Below are 18,116 nucleotides of genomic sequence, written 5' to 3'. Positions count from 1 at the left end.
CTGCGGTGTGAGGTATGTTGAGAGTGTTTTTATATCCCCTGATCGGCTCGGAAGTCCATCCTGGCCGCGCCGATTTCAAACCGTAAATATGAAACATGTTCCATATTTACGATCGGGTATCCTGTTGTGTGTAGGGAACCCCGAGGACAGCCGATGATGCAGTCACGTGGGAAAGAGCGACAGCCAATTGAAAACCAAGCTGACAACCACCACTGTCATGGCGGCCGCGGTTAATGCATGAGCTAATGCAAAAGGCAAAGCATAAAGTAGTAGTAAGATGGACCTCAGAAATGGAGGACTTACTTGTTGATTTGTGGCAACAACACAAGTGTTTATTTAACGTGTCGCCATGACTTCATTCATCCATCCTTCGTGAATTTTCAGTACAAAGTAGTGCAAAAACTAACATCGCTAATTCTTCCTGCCCGTCGTCCGCCGTGTTTGTCGCATTTGATTGCGGAATATTAGTTATTAAATTTAAACCTGCAGTAGGCAGAATATTTTTGGCATCATTGGGCAAAAATTCCATAATAACCTTTCAGCATATTGTAATTCAAGTGTTCTGAGAGAAAACTGAACTTCTGCACCTCCTCATGGCTCTGTTTTCGGGCTTTAGAAAATGTAGCCCGTTATGAGAGACTTTGGCCAATCACAGGTCATTTCAGAGAGAGAGCGTTCCTATTGGCTGTTCATTCAACGAAGGCAGCTGTCAATCAATCGCAAACTCCAATCAAACGGTCAAACTAGGCAGCGCTGATCAAATATGAATCAATATTCTGTTACTCTAATGCCTATGTCTCGCCTCAAATGACAAAGAGGAACATGATTTTTTTTTCTCATGCACTACTGTTATAAAAATAACTTTTTAATCATATTTGCTCCAATGCTACCCACTGCTGCTTTAACATAACATGTCGTTATGTGTCGGGTCTCTCACATTTTTCAAAATCTTTTAAGATTCGAAAAATCTTTTAGTGTGGGCCAGCCGTAAGCTGAAAATTAACTGCTATTGTAAAAAGCCCAGATGTAATTCTGGAAATGGCAGGAATGTCAATGCCTTGTCAATTTGAGAACCACAAGGTCAGCGTACTCTGAGAGAAATAACTGCCTTTGTCTCCTATAGAGTTGTTGTTGTGGGCTTTGCATACTGTGCTTTGTCTGCATGTCAGTTGAGACATTCCTGGAAATGAAAACCACAGCGCGGTGCTCCAAATGATAACTTCTTCTTCTGTATTTCAGCAGCCACTACAGTATATAATTCACTTCCAAACCCAAGGCTTGATATATGCTAAACTTTGTCTGGTGTCGCATCCAACAATTGTCTTGTTTTCCTCCCCCAATTACCCTATTTTGCCCGTCATTCAACATACACCCAGTTATCAATGTGTCAGAAAGCTATATCTGCTGTCTGTGTCAGGACTACAATCTTATTTATTCACCTCAATGGCTTGTTGTCTAGAAACAAAGAAACAAAAGCCCCAAATGGCTTTGACAAGGGATAGCTTTCATGAGAGTGCCAGTGTGTTTCTTTAGCATTATTAAATTAAGTGTTGAGTGTATTATCTTTCTTTAGTGTTAAAACTGAAGTAGGCAAGTTGGAACAAATATGATTAAAAAAAAGTTATTTTTTAAAACGGTCACTATATCCTGACAGTAGTACATGAGACAGGTAATCTGGAAAAAAAATGTGCCTCTGTGTCCTCCGGTGCTCCTAATGGCATCTGCAAAATTTCACAGACCGGAGGAACACAACCAATCAGAGCCGAGCTAGAGTCTGCCGTCTCTGAGCAGCTGTCAATCACTCACAAACCCGATCAAACGGTCAAACTAGGCAGCGCTGTTCAAATATGAATTAATATTCTGTTACTGTAATGCGTATTTCTCGCATAAAATGTTTTCAGCTGTAAAATGAGAAAGTTTGTGACCCAACCGCCATGTTAAGATCTGTTGAGGAAATACCAAGCACCGCCCACCAGCCGGAGCAAACTTTCTCATTTTACAGCTAAACAGTACACTACAAGATGTTTCTGAAAACATTTTATGTGAGAAATAGGCATTACAGTAACAGAATATTAATTCATATTTGATCAGTGCTGCCTAGTTTGACCGTTTGATCAGAGTTCGCGAGTGATTGACAGGTGCGTCTGTTGAATGAACAGCCAATAGGAACGCTCTCTCAATGAAATGATCTGTGATTGGTCAAAGTCTCCCATCAAGGGCTAGATTTTTTAAAGCCTGAAAACAGAGCCATGAGGAGGTGCAGAAGTCTAGTTTACAATACACTGAAAGGTTATTATGGAATTTTTGCCCATTGATGCCAAAAATATTCTGCCTACTGTCGCTTTAAATTATACTTTACATATCCTGTGTCCCAAAGCTTTCTGAGCGTTGGTTTGCAATTTTCAGGAAGCTGAGTTAGCCAAGGTCTACCTTTTAAACATGAAACAAACCCAATAGAGAGTACATACATTTTAAGATTTTCTTCTGCAGTCAATTCAAACCTCTTTAAATTTGCCTTTTTGTTGTTGGCTAATAGTCATTTATCCCATTTGCAGACTTTAGTAGCCTAAAGCTCAATCACTTATTCAACACCACAGAGTAAACATGATAAATGCTCGGTGTAGGCAGTCTCTTCTTTCATTTACCAACGCACAGAGTCTGATGTAACCATCCCTTGTGTGTCAGATCTTGGTAAATGGAAAACACTCCCCTCACAGTACAGCAGCCTTCATTAAAAGCTTCAGTTCTTGTTTGAATACAAGGCAGATGAAACTGTAACCTTAACATCACACAGATGTCTGTTTTGAGTGATTAGCCGAACCAATGTTACAGTTGGTGGACCTCTAACATTAGCAGGCTCAAAGCCTTTAGATCGATATCACAGTGTCACTGTTGTCATTCAGGGCAGTGAGGAGGACTCTGGATTCCTCATGGGGGGAGTTTGATGTAGTGTATACAGGCTTTAAAGCTGTACCATAGATTGTATACTGTATATAGATGGACGATGCGTTTCCACTTCCTCCCGCTGTACAAAAGTGATGCAAAAATATCCCGGAAACGGGAGCTGCCATCTTGAGATTTAGACATCATTTGGAGTCAGAGTCTGCACTGTAGTGATCGGGGAGGCTGGAGCTGTAGTATAGAGGTACCACACACCCGCCTGAGCCAATCCAGAGCAGAGCACGGCCACAGCTTGTTAGCATGGGCAACTTAGCTGCCATGTTAGCACCACGGTAACTGTTTGGCTAGAAAGACACAACAGCAAACCATAATATCTCTATAACCATATTTATGATCAATTTGACACATGCTCTATTACACAGACTCGTCACGGTTATGTAAAGTTAAAGTTACATCTCCTCTCTTGTACAATTCCCGGGCCTCCGGCTCTATGACTTCACTCAGCTGTCAATCATGACGTCTCACCCCCTTTTTATGGCATCAAATAACTCATTAAACCAAACTTATCAGAAAAATTGAACACTTGAACATACATCAATGATAGAAAACATTTTTGGGAAAAATCTATTTGACATATACTTTGACTTTTTAGTTCGGCCCATGTCTCATCTACTAACATTGAGGAGGCGGGCTTTATGACCTATACTGCAGCCAGCCACCAGGGGGGGATCCAGATGTTTTAGCCTTCACTGTTGGGGAGCTGTCGTTCCCTCCATCTTTATATATATATATATATACAGTCTATGGGCTGTACTTATATTTTAATATTTTTAACAATGGATCAAATGACAACATAAAAGGTGTCACTCTTAGTGACAAACCCACAGGGAATAATCCCTGACTGCAGTTGCCTTTGCTCTGGTTGTTTTCGTTTCCTGACCAACTGTACTAACTGTACTGCATTTATACATATGTATATATATTAGGGCTGGCAAAGTCAACGCAATAATGTTAACGTGATAATAGCGTTAATGCAAATTAGTTTTAACACCACTAATTTCTTTGACGCATTAACGCAACTTGCGGTTTTTAATTGACCTAAAAAATCCGACAGGCCGCTACAGAGGTTGTAGCAGGCTCTGTTTTAAAGCTAGAGTGAAGATACTGGTATCATATGAAACAAAAAAACCCAGAGGAATCCATTGGTACCATCCATATTAGCTTGAGGCAAAGGAGGCTACAGTAAATGACGCTCCAAACTTGTGCTAAAGTTCGGCGATGAAAAACTGGCATGGCCAGCTTCAAAGGGGTCCCTTGACCTCTTATATATATATAGATATAGATATAGATATAGATATATATATCTATATCTATATAGATATAGATATAGATTTATATCTATATAGATATATATAGATGTAGATATACAGTATATAAGTACTGTAACAATTATTAGTAGGACTGAAGGACTTTTGAAAAAACAATGACATAAAACATTTTTATTTACATTGTATATGTATAAATAGCATTCCAAATAGCAAGTCTAACATAACCATTATCATGGGCAAATGTCTCATCGTAGAGTATAAACTTCCCTATCCTTCAGTATATTGAAGGATATGTAACACTGGATATGATGCGTGATGAGTGGGCTTTCAGAGGTGTGCACTAAACCATGATGAATGGTGTGATGCAGCCCTGACACATAACCTTTTTGAGGCCTGTGATTGGCTGATTCAGTGCTTCAGGGAGAGCATTTTTGGTAGACATCACTCGAATCCTTATTTTACAACACTCGGGCGTCATTGCCGTCAGTACTTGAGTCACAGGTTTAGATCTAACTGTAAGTTTGTTTCCTAGTCAGTGCCTAGTTCCCATGTCCGCAGAGAATTTCTTGACTCATATGTCAAAGCTTGAGATTATTTTTAGGAGTATTTCTTTTATAACTGGCCTAAGATTGGCATCATCAACCAAATAAAACCTTCTTGGACAAAGTGTTGTGTATATCTGCCAGAGAAGCTTTCTAGCTCTGTTACTCATGGTGTTGCGCTAAAAGTTTGATTGGACTACAAGTATTGAGTAGGACTCATTTATAGTCTTATGGAGGAGTTATTTATGAAGCTTCCTACACAAACACTCAGCAAGTGGTAGACAGATCCCTCTCAGTGTGAATGACATCATCATTTTAACATGTCCTGTAGTTTTTCTTAGCAATCACTATGTGCAGTCAAGACGAGCAGACTGATATGCATAATTAGATGCAGGATATGTTTCTTTGATTATCTATAAGAAGTAAGTATTAAATGTTAAAGTGCTTTGGCTCTTCACATGGATTAATTTATTACTAGGTGTCAATCTCTGTGCTACAGAAATTATTTTATGCGAGCTATTCAGTTACAAATCCAAGGAGACCACCAGTTTGACTAGCATCTTTTTAATCATGTCAAGCGGCTAAGGTGCAATAACCCCAATCGCAATTGTGAAGGAGCCAAATCATTGCTGTTGTAGATATACATTTACGGCACGTCAAATGTGCTGTGAAAAAAGCCCTAGTGGAGGAGATATAATGACTTTCTTTTCAAAATTTCCATTACTGTGCCTAAAATTTAACAAAGTATGTGGGACTGTCTGAAGGGGGCAACGGATATGTGAAAAAGGTGATGTGTGGATATTGGTGGGGGAAAAAAATAATAAGGAACCCAAATGGGCGTTTTACCAATGGGACTGAAGTTGCAGCTTTTATAGTTGCTCGAAGCATAGGGAGTGAAAAGCCCCGCCTAACAGTTAGGCTACCTGCAAAGGAGTAAGAATAAATGCAAGTACAGGGCTCAACAATAAGGATTGCCTGAGGGCAAGTAAAATGCCATGTCGGGCTAGTAAATCTAGCAATTAAAAAAAAAGAATTAACACATATTTTTTTTCAGAACTGATTATGGAAGTAGCTAATGAGTGTTCTGATTAATTTACTTAAATAAAGATTAAACATGATAATAGGGCGCCCCGATAGCTCAAATCGCTTCAAATCCGACCTGCGGCCATTTCTGCATGTCGCCCCCCCTCTCTCTCCCCCTTTCTAGACTGTCCACTGTCCTGTGAATAAAGGCTTGAAATGCCAAAAAAATAAAAAAAAATAAATAAAGATTAAACATGATAATTACCTTTAGTTAATTAGCAGTTGATAGCCGCTAATAAATAAAACAATTTGTATAAGGGCAAGTAAAAACTAACTTTGGGCAATGGATTAACACTGAAGCAGGAGGCAAAGTCTCTCACACATCTGTAACATGCATAGAGTGCTCCAGGGATGACGTATTTTTGTAGGCCAACCAGGAAGTTAGCATCACCCTGGTTCCCTCAACAAACAGCCAATGGGGTTTTTCCATTGGCTTTTGGATTATTGCAGAAAATAAGATCTGTGGCAAACAAACATTTATGATACTTATACATTTTGTTCAGCAAGATAATCTCCACAAATGAACACCACTTCTATGATTTTTGAAGTGTGAAGGCAATCGCCAGAAGAAAAAAAGCTAATGTTAGGCTATAAACGAACTACACCACGATCGCATGAGCGCGAGTATACACAACGAGGCTTTAAAGGGGGGCGAGTCGGCATGAAGACGTTTAGTAGTCTCATATAGCCGCTCGTTAGCAACCGCCTTTTTTAAGACACATAAAAGCTTAAAAATTCAGGAGTGGGGTATTTACTGATGTATCGTAGAATAAAACGTTAAAATCTCGTTTAACCGCAGACCTTATTTCATCTAACTAAAACCCCATTAAAAAAAAAAAACATTGACTTCCAGACGAGGGAACCGGAATTGTTGAAATGCTAACTCATTTCTGGCTTTTAGGACTCATTTAGCACGCTATTCTAGGAGGCAATTCCAATTGGGATAAGATAAGATAAATAAGATATACTTTTATTGTCCCCGTGGGGACATTTTTCCTGGACTTCGTCCAACTGCAGTTACAAACACTAAATTAAAACAGCATCAACAACAATAATAAACGATTCCACACAAAACAGGGAAACAGTCCACAGAAACAGATGTTTCAACACATACACAGTCCACGTACATAATGGCACATGCTATCACACACACCATGGCAGGTATTGCACCCAGGTAGTGCACTGCACCGTCTACCGTCTTGCCCATATTGCACAGACAATAGCTCAATATTACACAGATGCAACATATTGCACTGTCCCAATTTAACATATTGCACTGTCCCTATTTAACATATTGCACTGTCTAACCATATTGCACTGTCTATATGATAGCTTTATGTTACGAGTTGTTGAGAAGTTTAATAGACATTGGCAAGAATGAATGTTTGTAGCGGTTCAACCTGCACCGTGGGACTCTATATCTCCTGCCGGAAGGTATAAGTTGGTACTGGATCCAGCCAGTGGGATGTAAAATGGAAATAATCCCTACAAAAATTTCCATTGCTATGTTTGAATTAGTAAAAAGGTGGCCCAGGTAATATTACATCATGGGCCCCACAATTCCTGTCTACGCCCCTGTTAAAAAATCACCCCTGGAGGCCTAATAATACTGCTGTTCTCTGTCTTGTAATAATGATATTAAGCATTGCAAATTACAACATTTGGAGGTATTTGGTCATTATCAGAATCCCCTCTTGGACAGATGTACATTCCTCCCGCAGAGAGAGCCGCATCATGAACATCCTCTCACCATGCTTCACCACACGGTGGCCCTGTGCCTCCTTCTCCATGCTCCTCCTCGCCTCCGCCACCGTTAAAGCTCAGCTTCTCTCCCTCCTCCTCCTCCACCACCACCACCATCACCTCCTCCTCCTCCTCCTCCTCCTCCTCCTCCTCCTCCTCCTCTACTTCCACTCCTTCCTCCCGTCGCGCTGCGCAGAGCAGAGAGCCACAGACAGACGGTGCTCCTCCAGCAGCAGCTCCGTGTGCAGCAGCAGCTCCCGGTGTGTGAAAGATGGTTGGCGGCTTGTGCGCTCGCAGGTTGGCCCGCCGGTCGCGGTCCGCCCTGATAGCAGCCCTCACGGTGCTGCTGGTCCAGACGCTGATTGTGTGGAACTTCAGCAGCCTCGACTCCGGCGAAGACCGGGAGAACGGAGGCTCCAGCGTGCGGGAGAAGAGGGACAACAAAGCCGCCGCTGGCAGCGAATACCTCCAGCAGCACGGAGGGGTCCGGCAGCAGCAGCGGCAGCATCTTCCTCCGCAGCCGCCTGGGAAGGGGACGTCTCGACACATACAGCAGCCGGTAAGACAGATGCGCTGCCGACGTATTCATATCATATCCCCGCTATAAAAAACAAAAAGAGAGACTGTCTGCAGGCAGTCAGGTCACAACACATCTCCTGTGTGCGCTTTTTTGGGGGAGACAAGCAGCACACGGCTGGGCCTCCAAATGAATGAATGTTTGTCACTTGAACGGAGGCTGCCTCGCAGGGAAATGATGGGATGTCTGAGCATCCTCAGCTCTGAATGCTTGAGCCACATATTGAGACTCCAGTTTAAAATGCCAAAGAAGAGTCTGAGATGTGAACTCAGCATGTAGTTCACTCCAGGGCAGAATGAGAGCACAACAGGATCAAATCCTTCCACTAGATAATAGCTGAGGGGGGTTGTGCATGAATAGCATTGTCACTGACTGGGGTTGTATAGCCCATATACCTGTCATGGTCTATTTGGTATTTTTAGTCAAATACAGTATAGCTGCATGGCTCAGCAGCACTGTCTGAGACAGAGAGTCAGAGAGAGAGAGAGAGAGGCCAAATTGAAAAATAACCCAATTTGCAGAGTTGTTTTTGATGAGTGTACAAAGATTAGAGTCATCTGTTGTTTGTGAAAACACAAGCAGCTTTTATTGGTAGTGGCAGCCATGAGACACCAGAGGTCAAGATATAGATGCGATTGTGGAGCCAAAGCAAACCCGCATAATGAATAAATTGAGTTAAAGACAGCCTGTGGAACCATTCAGAAGTACTGTGTAGAGGAGCCGATGCCGCTCGTCGAACATTTACGAACTGGCTTCCAAAAAATCCAAATGTGTGTGTGTATAGACTCTGACTCTGCCCTGGAGGCTACACACACCGAGCCCTATTTGTACAGTGCTCCCGCATACACAGCATGTGATTAATTTTCACAACCCCCCGATCTCCGCAATTAAAAAATCCTCCAAAAAATTGAGCTGGTCTCTCAAGCATTTATAGGCTGCCCTGAAGAAATTGGACGCAGTTGTTCCTGGTTGGCGAGCATAGAGCAGCGCTTTCCCCCTTTCACAAAAGCTGCCAGCCATTCAAGTGTATAGCCCTGCTCCATCAGCCACCATGCAACCCAGTAGATAACCGGCTTTGATGTAGCATGATACACTGTGGCCTCTGCGCTCAGTCAGTCACTCGGAGCACCCTGCACTGTATCATCTGTCTCCTCCGCGGATTTTACAGTGACTCACTCCGCTTCATCTGTCTGTCCCACCTGCCGGGCGTCTCCACACAACAGCACAAAGTCATGCTAAAGGACAGGGGGGGGAGGTTATATTTGACTTGTTGGAGAATCCTCTTAAGAAATATCCCTGTAATATCCCTGTAATAGTCCTGCAGGGGCTCATTAGTGAGTTTACATTATAACACTTTAGGGTGCCGTGTTCATTTGCTTCTTGTGTGGGATTACTGCAACATTCCTATAAGGGTCGTCCATGAATTAGTAACGCGGTGACATAACAGGAGCTGGGTATCAGTGGTGTCAGAACCTTATTCACGCTGCGTCAACACCGGTTTGTCCAAATGTGTTTCCCTGTTAAAGCACACAGTGAATCTGCACCCGTGACCTTTTTTTAAAGAAGGGCTTTCATCCCCCCCATCGCCTCAAGGCACTTCACACAGTCCTGTATGCCAGTCAGTCCCACCAGTCAGCCAGACAGTCAGCCCGCCTGTCAGATTGTCAACCTGCTCTCTGCAGCTCTGTGGCCCCCGGACTCTTAACATTCAACTGGTCGCCCTGGGCCACACACACATTCCCTCAATTGGTTAATCACTGCATTTTCATTCTTTCTCCCCTTGTGGGTTGTGTGTGTTTGTGTCAGTGTATGTGTGTGTGTGTGTGTGTGGCTTGGCAAGGCAGAGTTGTCCAGCCTAAGGGTGACGCATAAGCGCCAACTGATGCTATATGAGGCACCACGCCTGAGAGAGAGAGAGAGAGGAGAGCGGCACTTTGATCCAGAATAGAATGAGCCAGAAGCTACCGTGTGACATTGACAATAGCAGAATTTTCTATGTAATAAGTTGTGTCGGGATGAAAAACATTATGCATAGCTCTGGATGTGTCATCCCAGCAGGCGAGGGCTACAGTTGTCATTAGTGGGACTCCCGTTGTGTCTCTCGAGGGAAATGCTGCCAGAGAGCGAAAAGATGTTTTCTTCTCCAGTCCAACAGACGCCGCAGCTTGTTGTTCGCATCTCCACATGCCTCGTGTATCTGGATATAATCGCTTGAGTGGCATTATGTTAGCTGTGAGTGTTAAGGCTCTACCTGTTGCAGATTCCCTGTCAGAAATGTCTACACTTATTAGTCTGTCTTGCTTTGCCTCACATTAGTTTATTATAGGAGATAGAGCATCACAGTTGTTATTAATAGGTGCTTATTAAGGCGGTTCCCGGTGACGATGGGTGTGAAACACTGTTAAAGCTGCAGTGGGTAGAAATGGAGCAAATATGATTTAAAAAAAAGTTATTTTTACAAAACGGTCACTATATCCCGACGGTAGTGCATGAGACAGGTAATCTGAAAAAAATCATGTGTCACTGTGTCCTCTGGTGCTCCTAATGGCATCTGCAAGATTTCAAAGACCGGAGGAAAACAACCAATCAGAGCCGAGCTGGAGCCTTGCCGTCTCTGAGCATCTGTAAATCACTCACAAACTCCGATCAAACGGTCAAACTAGGCAGCGCTGATCAAATATGAATTTGATGTTTTCGCCCTCAAATGTTTTCAGAAACATCTTGTTTTGAGGTCAGTTGAGGAAATACCAAGCACCGCCCATCAGCCGGAGCAAACTTTCTTATTTTACAGCTAAACAGTACACTACAAGATGTTTCTGAAAACATTTGAGGCGATAAATAGGCATTACAGTAACAAAATATTGATTCATATTTTATCAGCGCTGCCTAGTTTGACCGTTTGATCGGAGTTTGCGAGTGATTGACAGCTGCCTCCGTTGAATGAACAGCCAATAGGAACGCTCTCTCTCTGAAATGACCTGTGATTGGCCAAAGTCTCCCGTCACGGGCTACACTTTTTAAAGCCTGAAAACAGAGCCATGAGGAGGTGCAGAAGTCTAGTCTTCAGAACACTTGAATTACAATATGCTGAAAGGTTATTATGGGATTTTTGCCCAATGATGTTAAAAATATTCTGCCTACTGCCACTTTAAGGTGGTCCTGGTGATGATGGGTGTGAAAAACTGTTAATGTGCCAGAATTAAACCAACCTACCTCCAGCAGGAGACAGCTTTTTAAAAAGCGTCTGGCTCCACATCTGGTCGTCAGCCGGTTTCTTTCCATCTGCCATGGGTAGTCATATACTGTCATGATCCCCATGTGCCCAGCGGGTGTCCAGCTCACACATGTTGTAAAGAGTTTTCCCTGTTAGTCATAGTATTACATGTAACATTACCTCTGATGTACACGTTTTCCACTGTGCTGAGTTTTCCTAATGGTTTCCTACGGCAAAGATGACAATCCATCTGAGAATGCACATTTACCTCAGGTTTTTTTTTCGACATGCTCCCAGAGTGTAGTGATTATACAGACATGACTATCATACATTGTATTTTATTATACAGATGTTCACCACGGTTATTTTCCCACAGTGGCTCTCTTGGCTTTGCTGCAGTGGCGGAGAAATGAGTGCCAGCAGATATTTGACTTGAATAGTTTGAGGCTGACAGAAGATGTTGTACACTGTGTCGGAGACAGAAACACTGAATTTAGAGAAGCAAAAAGTGGAGGAAATTGTGGGGTTTTCCCATATGCGACCATAAATGGCCTGATATTAATATTCTTATGTAACTTTAGATAACACTTATTCTCATGTAGTGGTGACAACTTGTACTAACCGCAATCAGAGTCTTTGAAGCTGCTGTTCAGGATTTAATGAGAATAAATGAGCTCTTAGATGTTAGGCAAAGGCCGTCAGAATTAACATTAAAGGGATTGAAAATGGAATAACTTTGGAAAACGTTTCAGTCATGCTGCGATTATGGTTTAAATTTTAATCATGTACAAGTAACAATGCACTGTACATATGTTTTGCATTTGGGTGCTTTGCTGAAATCCATTGTTGCTACCAGTCCATTCTCCAACCACCACCACCACAACCACAATGTGATTCATCCCGCTGCGTCCATGATCGCAGTGCTGACTCACACAAACACCCAAAATGATGTACTGGATTGTACATATATGGATGCAGTGAAGCACCCACGTACATTTACACATTTATAGTTACACACTCACATTACACACACATTACAGTCTCTTTTTTCCAGCTTGAATGTGGGAATAAATAAAGTATTCACTTTGTAATTACAGTGTATGCTGGAATTCCAAATTCACAGTTCTAGTTTTTCAAAAATGTGTCCACACGAGCTTCCATTCTCAAAATTTGCAGTATATAAGCACAACCAGCCCTGTCTCCTACAAAATTACGTTCCCACACAACTAAACTGCATTCTCAATTACGTTTCGAGGGAAACATATTTTCTCCTGTATAACGCTCGCAGTTTTAAACTGTTTTCAACATATTCTAAAAAAACAAAAAAACGCATAAACACTGCTTTGTTAGGTTTAGGCAGCAAAACTACTTGGTTACGTTTGGTATAAATAGGGCTGTCAATCGATTAAAATATTTAATTACGACTAATCGCAAGTAAATCACAATTTTTTTTTGATCTGTTCAAAATGTACCTTAAAGGGAGATTTGTCAAGTATTTAATACTCTTATCAACATGGGAGTGGGCAAATGTGCTTGCTTTATGTATATGTATGTATATATTTATTACTGGAAATCAATTAACAACACAAAACAATGACAGATATTGTCCAGAAACCCTCACAGGTACTGCATTTAGCATAGAAAAAATAATTTCAAATCATAACAAGGCAAATTCAATCCCAACAGGCAACAACAGCTGTCAGTGTGTCAGTGTGCTGACTTGACTATGACTTGCCCCAAACTGCATGTGATTATAATAAAGTGGGCATGTCTCTCTCGTGGGTACTCATACAACCCATTTTCATTTACATATCTTGAGATTAGAGGTCAAGGGGCCGCTTTGAAAATGGCCATGCCAGTTAAGAAAAGCTAGTATGACATGGTTGGTACCAGTGGAGTCCTTACGTTTTTCTAGTTTCATGACACCAGTATCTTTACTCCAGCTTTAAAACTGAGCCCGCTACAACTTAAAAATCACAAGTTGCGTTAATGCGTTAAAGAAATTAGTGGCGTTAAAACAAATTTGCGTTAACGTGTTATTATTATCGCATTAGCTTTGACAGCCGTAATAAAAACCTATATATAAAAGCTTCAAAATTCAAGAGTAGGATATTTACTGACGTATTTTATAGAACAAAACGTTAAAATCTCTTAAGCTTGTGTTAACCACAGACCTTATTTCATGCACCTAAAAGCCCATTTACTTCCAGACGAGGGAACCGGAAGTGCTAAAATGCTAACTCATTTCCAGGTTTTAGGACTCATTGCTGCACCACTCTATTAATAATCTGGATATTGTATAGAGCAGGGGTTCACAAAGTTTTTTGGGGCCAGGACCCCTTAAAGCTAGCTGGCTAATAAGCTAAGCTAAGCAGCAGCAGGAACGGTTCGTAGTGACTGATTCATGACAGATTGATTTGACGTGTCACAATCATATCAGAGTTTCTATTGGCCCACAGCTAATGTGGGTGGGAGTAATGGACACAATATGCTTGTTTTATTGGTGCAAATGGTGCCCTTTTGTAGATATGCACTTTTTAATGATACAGCGTAATTTTACAATTCATAGCAAATTATTTCATGGACCCCCTGACAGACTGCCACGGACTCCTGGGGTCCCCGGACCCCACTTTGAGAATCATTGGCATAGAGAACTTTAAACGTCACTCAATTCTAGATGAGTTTACAATGAGACTGTGTGTTGCGTTCAAATGAATTTGAATAGTTGGTGTTAATTCTCATTGATTTTTTGACCGTGACAGCCCTAATATCTTCTGTAGATTACAGAGGGGGTAATACAAGAGTACGCTATTGTCCGGTGTAACTTATTTTTAGGCCAGCCTTCTCATTTTTCACTTCGTCAAAATCTTTCCATTCTCTTTGTATCAAAACCGCCTTTCTCACCTTTCCCGCATGTTTCAGATTCACACATTGCATTCCTGGCTGTGCAGTTGCCATTTCATGTGCCAGTCACTGTCTGTGCTGGTTTTTGTGTCATAGCAAAGCCACTTTAGCAGTGGTAATTGGCAGTTAAATTGGCACTCCCCGAAAGTAAATCGCCTTGGAGAGTGTGAGCCATTCTGCTTTAAACAGACCTTTGAACATGCATAATTACAGTCCAGAGACACCCAGAAGATGCACTGTGTGATTTAAAATTTCAAACCTCCCAATCATTGCATCAATAACGTGTTACTCTGTAAAACCTGTAATGAGGGAAAAGTAAAGTACAGCCTGCCCATCAGTCCGTCCATCTGTCGTTGTGATTTCGCAAACGGAGAGAGCTTCTTTTTCAAGTGCCGCTAGTCGTCTCGGAGAGAGGTGGGAACATATTCAGATCTGAGGGAGGAAGTGCGCACCTCAGACTTGAAAGAGACGCATCGAAAACCCCCAAGACACTTTGATGTTGAAGTGTAATTTGTATACACGACACCATCCTTCTTCAAAAACCTGCAACGGGAAAACATTTTATTATTATCGTAATGCAGTATACCGGTAGAAACCTGTCATGTTATTTCACTAACTCCTATGCTAAATGTTAGTATGGAATCCTAAAACTTCAGACTATGTATAGTTTGTAAACTGGAAGTTCAGGTATCCATAGCAGCTCAAACATCACAACACAGACACTTCCCTGCGAAGCACTCCTTCTCGCACAGGTGCTGAAAGTACTGCAGGCCTCTTCAGCGTGGTATCCATGTAATCCATTTACAGCACAGGCAGCAGCCTCTCTCTCTCTCCGTCCTCCTCTGTCTCTCTGCTGACTGTGTGTAAAGGAGGAGTAGCCATTTAACTATTCAACAGGTGTCAGGATGTTAGAATTACTACAAATACACTCGGGAGCAGAAAACACGCTGGCATGACTCACACAGTCCTGCTAAGTATGTTGACTCTTGCTTAGGAGATGAGAGTAGAGCGAGTTCCATTACCGTATTATATTTAATAGGGCAGATAGATAAATGCATCATCAAGTTAACAGCAAACTGTGTTGAGGGTTTTAACATCAGTACAATATGTACAGATATTCTACATTAAATATTAGGGATGCACTGATTTATCGGCCCAACATCGGATCATTTTCGCCACATTGACTGCAATCGGCCTGTCGGCAAATAAGATGACATTGGCCGATGTTTATCTGTTCTGTTGCATTCATTTTGTGCCGGCTAAATGTTGTGTTGTTAGCTGCTGAGTTAATTGCTTTTAATTTATTTTTCACTCATGTTTTTGTTGGGCTATGTAAGTACTGAAAAATAAACTCCTCTCATTGATTGGTAGTTGTATAAAGGCTTAAGGGGCTTTTGAAGCACTTATTTTGTCATGTGAAAGAAGGTTATATTAAAGCTTGTTTCATAATTGTGTATGATTTAATTTGTGCTCCTTCAAGATATGAATGAAGGGTTGAATGTCTTTAAGAGTGAAGACAGTTCAGTTGTGTTTTATAATGATGATGTCTTTGTTTCCCTGGCACCAAAGAAGGAATAAATAACAACAAAATAAACAACAACAAAACATCGGTATTGGGTATCGGCAAAATGTTTATGTTAAACATTGTATCGGTCCATCATTTTGCGATCAGTGCATCCCTATAAAATATAGCTCGGAAAGTAATACAGTCGTGATGAATGGAGCTGGTAATCAGTACAAGAACTTTTCATGTCCAATTAAAAAATAAGAAGACAAGAGCTCTGACCAATCAGTGTCAACTTTCAGTTCTTGACAGTATATGATACTCGTTGCTAAGGAACGAGAACCGATACTTCGGTACCAAGTCGATGCCAAAATTCTAAAAACGTCACAGTACACGTTTATCTACAGTACCGCAAGCACCATCAGGGCTCGAGACTAACGGTGTCTCTTCATCACGGGGCGATAGGAAATGTGTTTGGGACGCAGTAAGCTCACTATCAGCACGTCCAGGGACACGCCTTATTTTTTCCCTGATAATGCTACATTGCCAACAACAAATACGTTTTGAAATCGTCTGGATGGGAGCTAGTTGACTAGCTCTCATCCAGCTGACTTCAACACGGGAGGTGCCATTGATTTACATTATGATGAGTTCAGGCTATATTCAGTAAAATGTATTGTGCAAAGGTAAATTCTAACCATAGAAATAGAATATAGGAATAGAACAGACATTATTCTTATGAGTGCCGTTGTTGATTTTTGCAGTGGGCTGACTTCAGCATAACTATTATTTATAACTAAACCGACTTGCGGCAAGTCGCAGACTCACTCAGTTGAAGTTTTTCAGTAACAAGGACTAAACGAGCAGTGGAGTTGTAACGTTACGAGGCACATAGAAAATGGAAATGAGTCAAATTTAACAACTTAATGCTTCATTCACATAACTGGCCAGCCAGCTGTCTCCGGGAGCACGCACGTTCTCTTCCCGGCGACCACACACTTTACGGCCTCACTGACGTGGATTCTGTTGCCACCATAACAACTAACAACAATTGCTATTTTCTTTTGCACGCGTCAAATTACCACAACAAACCGTTCAATGACCCTTCTACTCCTATTTCTTTGATTTGAGCACGCCTGCCGCACGTCTACATTGACAACAATGGATTTGAGGACGAAATAAAAAAACGTGGCATGTGTATGACCCCTTATTGACTAAAAGATGAATCAATAATCGTACAAGCGTTGTAGCTATGTATTCCCAATGGATCCTGCCATATTTGAATGAAGTCAACATGGAGCTTTTCCGTAACAAATTGTAGTGAGGTGTTGATTCTCCATGTCTCCATGGCACTCTATTTTTAAACACTCCAACCTAAAGATATACCCTCGTTTGGTGTTTTGATGATGATGGCGGTGTCATCTCACATGTTCGTCCAAAATGTTCGTCCAAAATCTCCCCGTTTGTCTGCATGTTTGAACGCCCAGATCCCAATTACTTTAACAGATAGAGGAACATCGTCATCTGAAAGGGGCGAGGACGGGAGAAAATCAACTCAGGGTCTTTTTTTGATATTTACAGAGTAATTCGCATGTCAGAGAGGGACTTAACAGACACACAATTTACTATCCTTTCTCCTCACTTAGACTGTGTTTATGCCTGCACGTCTGTGTGTTCCTTGTGCTCAGCTTGATGCCTTTGTATGCCTCATCTGTAAAACTGCAAAATCAAAGATCATAAGTACCGTTCATCTCTCTCCTGTCAAGTCTATTCAAACAAACCTCACCATTACCACCAATTAGAGTTACATCGCTCCGTGTCACCCCCCTTCCCCCCCCCCCACACACACACAACATCATCACCACAACTCTAGCCTAGCTGTCTCTCCTGCCTCTATGAGACAGCCTCCCACCCCCCCCAATCGTCCCCTCATCCTCCCATCATCCTCCGCCGCCGTTACAGATGGTTTCATTCCCCAACACATTAATAACGCATCATCCAGATGAATGAAGCTATATAATACCTAGCGTTGCCAATAATCCCATAGGTAAGAGGCTTAGCAGACAGCCCTGAGAGAGAGACAGAGAGAGAGAGATAGGAAGACGAGGCTGGTGGGGAGCTGAATTAGTTTTATCTGAAGTCGGGTATCCATGTTAATATTAAGTCAGAGCTAAAAGGCTGCGCACACACACACGCGCACACACACACACACACACACACACACACACACACACACACACACACGGACTAGACCGTCACCATATGGAGGGGTTATTAGGCCAATGGCTCAACTCCCTTGCTGTTTAGTAGTTGCAGGGTT

General features: G+C 41.9%; 1 protein-coding gene across 1 annotated transcript in view; it reads left to right on the top strand.

The window, feature by feature from the left end:
* The first annotated feature begins 7,748 nt into the window (after positions 1-7,748).
* xylt1 (xylosyltransferase I) overlaps positions 7,749-18,116 on the top strand; it is a 104,939-nt gene continuing 94,571 nt past the window's right edge. The window contains exon 1 of the mRNA XM_074628904.1: positions 7,749-8,156. Within this exon, the coding sequence (XP_074485005.1) occupies positions 7,869-8,156 (288 nt within the window). The 5' untranslated portion in view covers positions 7,749-7,868. The remainder of the gene's footprint in view (positions 8,157-18,116) is intronic.

The sequence above is a fragment of the Sebastes fasciatus genome, chromosome 3, assembly GCF_043250625.1.
Source record: "Sebastes fasciatus isolate fSebFas1 chromosome 3, fSebFas1.pri, whole genome shotgun sequence".
NCBI lineage: Eukaryota > Metazoa > Chordata > Actinopteri > Perciformes > Sebastidae > Sebastes > Sebastes fasciatus.
The sequence above is the reverse complement of the archived record's forward strand: the minus strand, read 5'-3'. Positions and strand labels throughout refer to the sequence as shown.